The 13,162-nt window shown below is 40.1% G+C and overlaps 1 protein-coding gene across 1 annotated transcript in view; it reads right to left on the reverse strand.

Annotated features, from left to right (window-relative positions):
* Positions 1-13,162, reverse strand: part of LOC145351646 (E3 ubiquitin-protein ligase RNF130-like) — a 62,029-nt gene that overhangs the window by 24,558 nt on the left and 24,309 nt on the right. Inside the window, exon 2 of the mRNA XM_080201206.1 lies at positions 1,032-1,279. Within this exon, the coding sequence (XP_080057332.1) occupies positions 1,065-1,279 (215 nt within the window). The 3' untranslated portion in view covers positions 1,032-1,064. The remainder of the gene's footprint in view (positions 1-1,031; positions 1,280-13,162) is intronic.

The following is a 13,162-nucleotide window of genomic DNA, read 5'->3' on the forward strand; positions in this document are numbered from 1 at the left end:
CCACTGTAGTTTCAGTCTGCTTTTTTTCCATATGAGCACAAGCAAAAGTTATCAATTAATGCCCACCACCTGTATATAATTAAACACAATTAACAGATACCTATTGGGAATACAGATTTCCAAATTTGCAGCAGAGTTTTCTAGGCTTAGGTAGCTTTGGATCAGTTAGCCATTTAAAATTATTCCTCACAGATGGAATAAGATCATGCTAACATGTAATATGATACTCCTTGCACGTGGTCACCATGATGTCAAAGCTGAGGAAAATTTACTGGAAGATCAGTAATAAAAATACCTAATGAAAGAATAACTTTATTCCATTAAATTAGAGGAATACTTTTAAGATAAAAAATTCATTCTTCAAAATTAGTAGTAGGTAGTACTTGTCCAGCCTTGTCTTCAAAATAAGAACATAAGAACATAAGAAATAGGAGCAGGAGTAGGCCATCTAGCCCTTCGAGCCTGCCCCGCCATTCAATAAGATCATGGCTGATCTGTCGTGGCTCAGTTCCACATTCCCGCCCTCTCCCCATAACCCTTAATCCCCTCGCTTATCAAAAACTTATCAAAAAATAGTTTTCTACTATCTATTCTGCATGGAATGTACCTCTATTCAATTTGCTACATATTGGATGGAAGTACTCACACAAATTCTTGCATTAAACAAAATCCCGAACATTGTGATGCTCTCAAATTTTACAGGGCTGACATACTTTGGACAGAAAGCTGGTGACACGGTGGGATGGGGAGGATAGGATTTACAATTATTTTTGTAAATCAATGATTTTTGATACAAAGACAATGATACCACAGCTAGTTTAGACACAATTCAGTGATTACCTTTACTGCAATGTTTGACACTGCACTGAATGGAAACATGGATAGTTGAAATTTCCCCATTAAAACCAATCCCTTCTAATTTGGTTTCTCCACCCTCAAAAAAAATCAAAATCACACTTCCTATTATTAGCAGCATGACAAGTTTCAGTCTATTTTAAATATATAAATGCTTAAAAATGAAAGTCACTGACCTGGTTCCGTCCACGTACATTTGCATATCTGAACTACTGAATAAAATAGAAGATCAGCCAAGCCAAAGAAATGATCATCAATACAATAAATGAGATGGATACGAAGACCGGGGAACTACGGCTGTACTGCGGAAAATGTACTGGTCCGACTGCTATAGACATCAATACAGTGAGGTTTTTTTCCATATAACTCAGAATTTCACGACCTCGACGCTCAGAAATCATGATGGCAACTATATTACCAGTTCCTGAAAGAGAAAAAAAACGTATTTAATTTCCTAGAAATTAATCACAGGTCAAAAATTTCAAGAGTATGCAAAATTGAGAATTTCTACCTTATTTTGCCTCCTGAAATACCCACCCTTTGCATCCCAGTTCCAAATAGACTAATCAATGAATTACAAATTTCAGTAACATTGCAAAATATATTCAAACTTAGGTAAGCTGCACTCCAGATGTTTTCACTTTCCCAACAGAAAAATAAGTCTAGTGTTTCAGAGAATACATCGCCACGCATGGTTATATGGAACGTCTAAACTTCTTCAAGAAGCAACTCTACATTTTCTGAGATTAATCCAAATGCAGATTGAAAGGTGTCAGGAAACACAAATACATGGGGGCGATTTTAAATACTTAGTGGCATGTGAAGTATATTCCAACAGGAGTCAGGAAAAGATACAAGTACACAGCATCATTTGTCCAACAGCATAGGACAGTAAGCATTACATTTTACTTTGGAGTATGCAAAAGTGCACACATTTTCAATACATTATATAGACATTCTTTGGTCATGCAAATGGAGTTGAGACCAATGGCATATTTTCAGGACAAATAAGGTAAGGAGTGTGAAATAATTGACCAGGGTAACCCATGCTGGAGAGGAGGAGAATGTACAGGCGTAAGGCACATGATCAAGTAAGAGAAATGCTATTCAGCTCAGTGAGCAGGAAACAACTGTTTCCTCAAGGAGGAAGGATGTGGCTGGGGAGCGGGACAAGAGTTCAGTAGTAATGTTTTCAAGGGGGAGGGGAGCATCATTCCAACAGATGTGTCTCTTTAAACATTTGGCTGTAAACATATGCTATGAGTGTTACCCCTATCTAAAAAGCCAGCTTTAAATTCCCTCACGTGGGTGAATAAAGTTTGTAAAGAACATTAAAACAGAAGTGTTAAAAGACTGAGCAGCTTTCCCTAAAAATAGCTGCCACCACGCCTCCAACGTTTAAAAAATACCACTGGCATTCGGAAGATCAGTGAATGTGTATGCGCAGGAAGGTCCTTTTCTCCCAAAGCAAGTTTCATGCGCATAATGAAAAGGTTCTGACGACACCCACTCCCAGCTGAGGTAGTATTCACAAATTTCTCTTTGCTCACCAATTCCTTCTTCCTCTATGCTGCTTCCTTCATCACCATAAATATATATTTTTACATCTTCAATAACTGTTGAAGCTTTATGCCAAAATCTCCTCAGACATTAGTTAAAATTTTATGTAAAATTATTAGAAAAGTCAACTTTTAACATGGCAAATTGACACGCCGAGGGAGATTTTTGGCCAGCGTCCTCCCCAGGCAAAAATGGTAACACCAGCCAAAAATCCTACAGTTCTGTGGGAATGGGAATCTCTGTGGCAAGATCTTGTTCTGAGATTTTCCCCACCCCTCACCATTTCAATGTATTTAAAGGGCCTCCCCATGATGTCAGCAAGGTTTACAATAGCTTTAATAAAACTGGAAGCTGTCGAGGGGAACCCACTGGGGCGCAAAAATTCTCGCCCTGGGGAGGAGTATGCTCAGACAGAGTGATCTGACAGTGTCAGGGACGTACCTCCTCATGTACAAGGGAGGTTGATGGCCCAGATGATTCTGGGGGGGGGGGGGGTCCCATGTCTGTGGTAATTGGCCCCAACCTGCCAGAGTAATGATAGAAACCACGCCCCAGATTCGCTGTGCACAGAGTGCCAGTGAATCTGGAAAGAAACCACGGCTGTGCAGCTGGATTTTGTCAGTTTTCTTGGTGAAACCGACACTGACAAATTATGATTCACCCATTTTATCTGAAATATACAGTTTGCATTGGCAAGTTGAGCCTCTAAATGCATATAATATTTAACTGACTTATTAAACCAGGGAACAGGTGCTCATCATGAGAAAACAAATGAAATAACTGCTTCATTTAGTTCTTCTCTAAAACTTGATCAAGCATTTCACTATGTCAAAAGGCGAATCATCAAATTCCACACTTATGAACAGAAGTTGCTTGCCACAACTGCACAGGGCACTGGTGAGGCCGCAACTGGAGTACTGTGTGCAGTTTTAGAACATAGAACATAGAACATCACAGCGCAGAACAGGCCCTTCGGCCCACGATGTTGCGCCGACCAGTTACAAAACAATGACCCACTAACCTAAACCAATCCCTTTTCGTCCATAAACCTATCCACGGATCTCTTAAACGCCCCCAAACTAGGCGCATTTACAACTGCAGCAGGCAGGGCATTCCAATCCCTCACCACCCTCTGGGTAAAGAACCTACCCCTGACATCCGTCCTATAACCACCCCCCCTTAATTTAAAGCCATGCCCCCTCATGCTAGATTTCTCCATCCGAGGAAAAAGGCTATCACTATCCACCCTATCTAAACCTCTAATCATCTTATATGTTTCAATAAGATCCCCTCTTAGCTGCCTTCTTTCCAGCGAAAACAACCCCAAATCCCTCAGCCTCTCCTCATAGGACCTCCCCTCCATACCAGGCAACATCCTGGTAAACCTCCTCTGCACCCTCTCCAAAGCCTCCACATCCTTCCTGTAATGTGGGGACCAGAACTGCACACAGTACTCCAAGTGCGGCCGCACCAGAGTTGTGTACAGTTGCAACATAACGCTGCGACTCCTAAATTCAATCCCCCTACCAATAAACGCCAAGACACCGTATGCCTTCTTAACAACCTTATCTACTTGATTCCCGACTTTCAGGGATCTATGTACACATAGACCTAGATCCTTCTGTTCATCCACACTATTCAAAGTCCTCCCGTTAGCCCTATACTCGACACATCTGTTATTCCTACCAAAGTGAATTACCTCACACTTCTCCGCATTAAACTCCATCCGCCACCTCTCGGCCCAGCTCTGCAACCTGTCTAAGTCTTCCTGCAAACTATGACACCCTTCCTCACTATCTACCACACCTCCGACTTTGGTGTCATCAGCAAATTTACTAATCCACCCAACTATACCCTCATCCAGATCATTAATAAAAATTACAAACATCAGTGGCCCCAAAACAGATCCCTGAGGCACACCACTCGTAACCGAACTCCATGATGAATATTTACCATCAACCACCATCCTCTGTCTCCTATCCGCTAGCCAATTCCTGATCCAATTCCCTAGATCTCCCCCAATCCGATACATCTGCATTTTCTGCAGAAACCTACCATGGTGAACCTTATCAAACGCCTTACTAAAATCCATATACACCATGTCCACTGCCTTACCCCCATCCACCTCTTTGGTCACTTTCTCAAAAAACTCAATAAGGTTAGTAAGGCACGACCTACCCGCCACAAAACCATGCTGACTATCTCCAATCAATTCATTACTCTCCAAATAACTATAAATCCTATCCCTAATAATTTTTTCTAAAACCTTGCCCACAACAGAAGTGAGACTCACCGGTCTATAATTCCCGGGGAAGTCTCTGTTCCCCTTCTTAAACAATGGGACAACATTCGCTAACCTCCAATCTTCCAGTACTATACCAGAGGCCAACGACGACCTGAAGATCAGAGCCAGAGGTTCTGCAATCACTTCTCTTGCCTCCCAGAGAATCCTGGGGTAAATCCCATCCGGACCAGGAGACTTATCTATTTTCAGACCCTCCAGAATATCCAGCACATCCTTCTTATCAACTGTAACACTCAATTCTACTCCCCTGCAACCCAGTGTCCTCCTCAGCTATATCCATGTCCCCCTGCGTGAACACCGAAGAGAAATATTGGTTCAATGCCTCTCCAATCTCCTCCGGTTCCACACATAACTTCCCTCTGCTGTCTATAACTGGCCCTAATCTTGCCCTAACCAACCTTCTGTTCTTGACATACCTATAGAACACCTTAGGATTCTCCTTAACCCTATCAGCCAAAGTCTTCTCATGTCCTCTTTTAGCCCTTCTTAGCTCACTCTTCAACTCCCTCCTAGCCAATCTAAAGTTTTCTAGTGCACTACCCGAGCCCTCACGTCTCATCCGAACATAAGCCTCCTTTTTCCTTTTAACCAACGAATCAACTTTTTTGGTGCACCACGGTTCCCTAGCCCTACCAATTCCTCCTTGCCTGACAGGGACATACCTATCACGGACTCGCAGTAGCTGCTCCTTGAAAAAACTCCACATTTCGGACGTTCCCAGTCCCTGTAATCTCCTAGTCCAACCTATGCTTCCTAATTCTCTCCTAATAGCCTCATAATTACCCTTCCCCCAGCTAAAACCACTGGCCCGAAGTTCATGCCTATCCCTTTCCATCACTAAGGTGAACATAACCGAATTGTGGTCACTATCACCAAAATGCACACCAACTTCCAAGTCTAGCACCTGGTCTGGCTCATTTCCCAGCACCAAATCCAATATAGCCTCACCTCTAGTTGGCCTATCTACATACTGAGTCAAAAAACCTTCCTGCACGCTTTGTACAAAAACTGACCCCTCTAACGAGCTAGAGCTATAACAATTCCAATCAATATTAGTAAAGTTAAAATCCCCCATAACAATTACCCTATTACTTTCACTCCTGACCAGGATCGTCTCCGCAATCCTTTCCTCAACCTCTCTAGAACTTTTAGGAGGTCTATAAAAGACTCCCAACAGGGTGACCTCTCCACTCCTATTTCTAATCTCCGCCCATACTACCTCAACAGACAAGTCCTCATCAAACTTCCTCTCTGACACTGTGATACAGTCCCTGACCAACTTTGGTCCCCGCATTTGAGAAAGGATATACTGGCCTTGGAGGGAGTACAGAGAAGGTTCACCAGGCTGATACCGGAGATGAGGGGGTTAGCTTATGAAGAGTGATTGAATAGACTGGGTCTGTACTCGTTAGAGTTTAGAAGACTGAGGGGGGGGATCTTATACAGACTTACAAGATAATGAAAGGGCTAGATAGGGTAGAGGTAGAGAGATTCTTCCTGCTTAGAAAGGATAGCAGAACTAGAGGGCACAGCCTCAAAATAAGTGGGGGGGGGGGCACAGTTTAGAACGGAGTTGAGGAGGAACTTCTTCACTCAAAGGGCGGTGAATGTCTGGAATTCTCTGCCCATTGAAGTGGTGGAGGCTACCATGCTGAATATATTTAAGTCACAGGTAGATAGATTTCTGATGGACAAGGGAATTAAGGGTTATGGGGAGAAAGCAGGAAAGTGGAACTGATCCACTTCAGATCAGCCATGATCTTATTAAATGGCGGGGCAGGCTCGAAGGGCTAGATGGCCTACTCCTGCTCCTATGTTCTTATTATGTTCTAAGTTCTTTCACAGTCTGATTTGATCTGTTATCTTGAGCAGCATATTTGGAATAAATAGGCACGTCATTAGTAGCATTGAGATACTATCTATATCAAGGAGTTATTTTTAGTTTCTCAATGCCTCTGTAATGTTTTGTCATATGTAATTGAATTGCAATGTTTTTAAATTAAGATGCTTTGTCGTTCAACGTGAAATTAATTCATTTTCAAAAAACAGCTTATGTCAGCCAAATTCATCACCTGACCATGAACTGGAGAGCTTTTGAAGAACAAAGAAAAATGCAAAAGTATGCAAAAATGTCCAAAGCTCTGCACTCTGTCAATAGACATTTAACATTTTGAAGGATCACACTACAAAAACCAAACAATAAAACAGCTTTTGAATGTTCAGAGGCCACAGTGTGGTCCTTTGCTTTATTGTATTGTACTTTATTGTGTAACAACATGTGGTAATCCAGAAATATCACAGTATGTTTCCACTGGACTTGCAATGCAGGTTTTTGTTTCAAAAAAATGTATTGTGAACTCCAGTCTCACTGACAGGCTTGTAACATCTCATAATTCTACCTGTCCCACTCTTCAGTATGATTTTACATATTTTGCTAAGTTCCCTATTTGCCTTATGCTTTTGATAAGACTTTATTTCAACAGCATAAACAACTTAGATGAGAATAGTTTGCCTAGCTCATTTGTTTTAATGCAAGACTGCAACAACATGCCCCATGGAGTAGCAGTGCAGCACCAACTGCAACTTCAGGGCTTCTTTAGCGACACTTGCGGGTGCCAGAAATCACTGTCAGCTTTGTATAGTAATGGTAACAACTGCTGACAGTTTCACCATCATTCCAATTGTACATTCTGGGCCACTGCGTTTTGTGATCAGTGATGAGAGGTGCAATGATTCAAGCATATTGTGCTTGGTAACAGGAGAGATAGCAATACAAAAGGATGAACACGATAAATTTTATTGTAACTAAAGCAACTACTATTAACAGCTTTCTTCCAAATAATTTCTACCATTTTGTTGAATCTTCACTGTACCTTAATATCTTTTCGACACCCTACACTTGGTTCCCTCCTCCAGATCATCTATATAAATGGTAAATAGCTGAGGCCCCAGCACCGACCCCTGGGGCACTCCACTAGTCACCATCCGCCAATCCGAATAGCACCCATTGACCCCCACTCTCTGCCTCCTATTTGACAACCAATCCTCTATCCACGCTAACACCCTACCCCTACTCCATGTCCCCTGACCTTCTGCAATAATCTCTTGAGGTACCTTGTCAAACGCCTTCTGAAAATCAAGAAAGACCACATCCACCGGCTCTCCTCTATCCACCGCCCTAGACACATCCTCATAGAACTCCAGTAAATTTGTCAGACACGACTTCCCTTTAACGAAACCGTGCTGCGTCTGCTCTATATTTTTGTCCATCATGTCTGCACTTCAACTGAAATACTCAGCTCAAGCCTGATTTTTTTTTTGCCCTTTCCTCATCTCCTTTTATATTCTTCCATTTTAAGCGTACACATAATTCCCTGTTAAACAAGGAACTTTGGCAAACTATCCCATGATGTAATTAACTTGAATGTAAAATCATTTTTAATCTTATAATGACATTATGCCATAGTCCTAAACCAATTCACTTATCAATGAAAATAATATTTCACTATACTGCCAAAATATTTCAAGTTTGTGAAAATATTAGTCTTATCCCAATAACAATCCATGTTGCAGTGAAGAAAAACTTTTTTTTTTACAAACAGTTTTCTATTCATCATTCCTACTACCATTTTGTTGAATCTTCACTGTACCTTAAATTTCTTTTCAGTAAATGGAGTTGTGTCCAGAACTGAATAGCATATCCTTTAGTTTTCTCTGCCTTAAATTGCATGTCACCTATTTGCACATTCTGCTATCTTTTATACTTCTGCATTGTCATATTCTACATTCTTTAACTATTATAGCTCATAATTTGGTAGATTTAGTGTCAACACCTGTGTTTTTTTAGTGGAAAAAGATGGGCCACATGATATTCCTTTGGGTATACTACTAACCTATTTGATTAATCTAAAAACATTTACCTTTACCCTCTGTTTTCTGTCCCATGTGGCTATATTTCCTTCAATAGATGCCTTAAATTTCATACCAATCTAATATTTTATCAAATGCCCACTGAAAGTCTATTAACACCAAATTAATTCCCTTGACTGACATGAGGTTTCTTCAACAATAGTGGATTAGTTATTCAAATCCAAGCTGAATGGAGAAAGGAATAGATGACAGATCTAGATGGCAGGAAGTTCAATTGGATCGTAAACTAATTGGGTTGAATGGCCTGTTTCTGTGCCATATATCCTATGTAATCCTATTTAATGCAATGATTTTCCCTGATTAACCCATGGCATAAGTACCCATCAATTCCTTTCTCCGTAAAAAGTACTGCAAAAATCTAAGTATAAGTCTAAATTAACTACATTTTCTTTCCTTTTTTTGTACAAGGGTGTAAACATTTACTATCTTCGCTTTTGTTATATGATAAAACTTTGTCAGTTCCGAGACCCTACACTGTACAAACAGCCACTGAAGTTTAAGTAGCGTCAATTTTCTTTGCCTTTGGCTCCCACCTTTCAGAACAATGCTATTTTTCTTGTCTTCAGCACACTGATATCACAGTCTATGCTGACCCAACATTGTTTTCCCAAGTATTAGGTTTCGCTGTTGTCAAACAACGTTCTCTCTGCGTGTACAATTATTGCAAGGAAATAAAACTACACAAAACAGTGTGATCATATGCACACAAATGGCATATTTAACTGTACACTGCAACACAACGAAAAGCAATCACCCAATTACCATAATAGGTCAGCAGAAAACTTAAAATTTCGATCTAAGAAATAAGATCTCATTAAAATGCACATGCTTCATGAGAACTTGTCGGATATACAGCACGTTGCTGCACAAATAACCTGTATACCAGTGTAATATAGTAATAGCCAGAAATTTATTGCACTGTTCATACCCTGGTGACAAACACAATATATTAGATCGTTGTACTCCTTGATCCTCCAGTGACACATTTACAACAGTTCATTAGAAGGATAGTTAGAATACAGGACAGCGAGCAAAAGTGATGGTTCAGGAACAGCAGAGCCACAGAGCATGGTGCTTGCGTCATTCCATGGACAAATTACATATTCAAATGATAGACCAAATAAATATTTTGAAAAAGAATGATTGACTGTGTTTTTGTTAAATTAGTACGAATACTGAGATTCAAAAATAGAAAATTAAAAATAACCAAAGTTATGACTAAAAATTTGTTTTTGTTGCCGATGTAGTTGTATAGTTGTAAGGTGACTGTACAATTTGGATTTAATTAAACAGAACATTTATAGTAACTTTGTTCTACTGAAATATTACCATGTGTTGTTAGAACCTTAACAGGTGAACAATTACTGAACCTTTCTAGTTAGAGCAGGCTCAAGGACTAATGAGTTAATTAATTTATTTTTGTTGCTGCAGCTGCACCACTCAAGATATCACTTTTTCCCCACTACAGCTCATCATTTCTAATAAATAAATGCAAGTGGCCGATACGGAAAAGAAAATTTCCCCCATATGTTGAGTACTGTTTCCCATTGAAATAGTGATTCAGAAATAACTTTGGCTGAGTTCCCGATTCTCTCATCTACGCTCTAGTCAAATCTTAGGCTTATTTTCAGAAAATGGCGATGGATTACCTATAATTTTTTTCTTTATTATTGTACACTTTAGTAAACATCATATCGTCAATATCATCAACCAGAATCCATACTTGGAACTACTGAATTTCAAAATGTTTAGGCTGCATTGTTTAAATGTTTAATTGATACATGTGGTTTAAAAATCTTCACAACGTTGTCATATCCATTTCCATCTCTCCTTCCAGGTTTTGCAAACTTTATGTTAAATTTAAGCCCACCTTTAGAGGAAGAAGTAAATGGGTCCAACGTGTTAATTCTATTTCTCTCTCCACAAATGCTGCCAGAACTGCTGTGTTTTTCCAGCATTTTCTGTTTTCACACGTCAATTTGAGATCAGATCTTTATTGCAGAAAACAAACAAAAACCAGAAATAACAGGATGATGGAAATCTGAAATAAAAACTGAAAAATGCTGGGAATGCTCAGCAGGTTTGAATGTATCTGTGGAGCGAGAGAGAGAAAAACAGAGTTCATGTTTTAGATCCACGTTCTTTTGACAGAATATTAGCATAATTGCTATGTTACTGGATTAATACTAAAGAAGCATGGGCTAATAATTGGAGACATGGCCTCAACTTTCATAATAGCAGCTGGAATTTAAATTTAGTGAATTAATTAAACTGGGGGGGGGGGGGGGGGGGGTGCAGAAGAAAAGCTAGTATCAGTAACATTTACTATCCATCCCTATTTCTCTTTGAAAAGGTGGGACCTTCTCTAATATGCTGGAAAATGACAGTTGCCATCAATTCTAATTTAGGTGGAGTTACAGTAATGAAATTCTTACTATATTGGAAGATGCAAACAGCTAAACAGTACATAGGATCGCAGGATATTTTGCCATGGCATAAGTCAAATATGCCATTATTTCCTGGGAAATCTGTGCGACAATGTAATGGAATGCCCTATATCAATGGTTTAAGTTTTGAGAAAAAGGAGTTAACAACTCCCACTCACCTGATGAAGGAGCAGTGCTCCGAAGGTTTGTGGCTTGTGCTACCAAATAAACTTGTTGGACTTTAACCTGATGTTGTGAGATTTCTTACTTAAGTATAATTTACCAGATTGAAAGATACAAAACAATGATCTTTGTTACAGGAGTTGTTGAGGTGAGCAAGTACTGAGTAAAATACTCCAGTGATTACTGTTGGGAAACTAAATCATTCAGAAACTTAATACAAAATGATCAAATTTTCAAATGATATCAACCTAGGAGAGCCAACTAAATTGGAGGAGATTGCCCAGTAAATGCAGAATTGAGTTGGACAAAATTGGGAATAGAATGACAGATGAAGTTCAGTATAGACAAATGTGGTAGAAGGTGGCGCAATGAGCAAAGCAACATACTCCATAAATAGTGCTAAAATATCTGAGGTTCAAGTTGAAAGAGACCCGAGTCTGAGTAGACTCAACATGTCCAAACAATATAGAGCAGAAATCAACACAATAGAAACAAAACATAGAACAAAAATAAAAAATGCTGGGAAATCTCAGCAGATCTGACAGCATCTGTGCAGACAGAACCAGTGCTAAAGTTTTGAGTCTGGATGACACTTTGACACTATGTGCTGAACCACATAGTGAAAACAGAAGAATATATATCAAAGGAAAATGTGATGTAACTATACATAACTTAGGAATTGTGTGTAGCTTGAATCACTGAGCGACATTCAGGGAGCATTATAGATAAAGAAAGGAAGTTAAGCTAAAGTTTATAAAATACTGATATGAATTTAAGAAACACTGCATTCATAAGAACATAAGAAATAGGAGCAGGAGTAGGCCATCCAGCCCTTCGAGCCTGCCCCGCCATTCAATAAGATCATGGCTGATCTGTCACTGCTCAGTTCCACTTTCCCGCCCTCTCCCCATAACCCTTAATCCCCTCTCCTATCAAAAACCCATCAACCCGCGTCTTAAAAATATTTAGCGAGGCAGCCTCCACCACTTCAACGGGCAGAGAATTCCAGAGATTCACCACCCTTTGAGTGAAGAAGTTCCTCCTCAACTCCGTTCTAAACCGCCCCCCTTTTATCTTGAGGCTGTGCCCCCTAGTCCTACTGTCTTTTTTGAGCGGGAAGAGTCTTTCCACCTCTATCCTATCCATCCCATTCAACATCTTATACGTCTCAATGAGATCTCCCCTCATTCTTCTAAACTCTAACGAGTACAAGCCCAGTTTATTCAGCCTCTCCTCATACCTCAACCCCCTCAATTCCGGTATCAGCCTAGTAAACCTCCTCTGCACTCCCTCCAATGCCAAAATATCTTTGCGCAGGTGCGGCGCCCAAAATTCATTCAAATCCGAGTCCCATGTTTTAACAGAAACATCAAAGTCCTGGAAAGAGTGCAGGAAAGAGATTTATTGTAACAATGCTAGTGTTGAGGGATTGGAATTATGTGGTAAGACTGAAGAACCTGTGGCTGTTCTCTTTAGTAAGAAGTCTCACAACACCAGGTTAAAGTCCAACAGGTTTATTTGGTAGCACAAGCCACAAGCTTTCAGAACGCTGCTCCTTCATCAGGTGAATGAAGGAGTTATGTTCACAAACAGGGCATATAAAGACACAAACTCAATTTACAAAATTAGGGTTGGAATGCGAGTCTTTACAGGTAATCAAGTCTTAAAAGGTACAGATAATGTGAGAGGAGAGTGGGTTAAGCACAGGTTAAAAAGATGTATATTGTCTCCAGCCAGGACAGGTAGAGATTTTGCAAGCTCAGGCAAGTCGAGGGGCTTACAGATACTGTGACACAAACCCAAGATCCTGGTTGATGCCATCCTCATATGTGCAGAATTTGGCTCAGTTTCTGCTCAGCGATTCAGCTTTGTCGTGTTTCGTGAAGTGAAGGCCGCCTTGGAG

The sequence above is a fragment of the Carcharhinus amblyrhynchos genome, chromosome 13 (genome assembly GCF_965287045.1).
Source record: "Carcharhinus amblyrhynchos chromosome 13, sCarAmb.v2.hapA, whole genome shotgun sequence".
NCBI classification, from domain to species: Eukaryota; Metazoa; Chordata; class Chondrichthyes; order Carcharhiniformes; family Carcharhinidae; genus Carcharhinus; species Carcharhinus amblyrhynchos.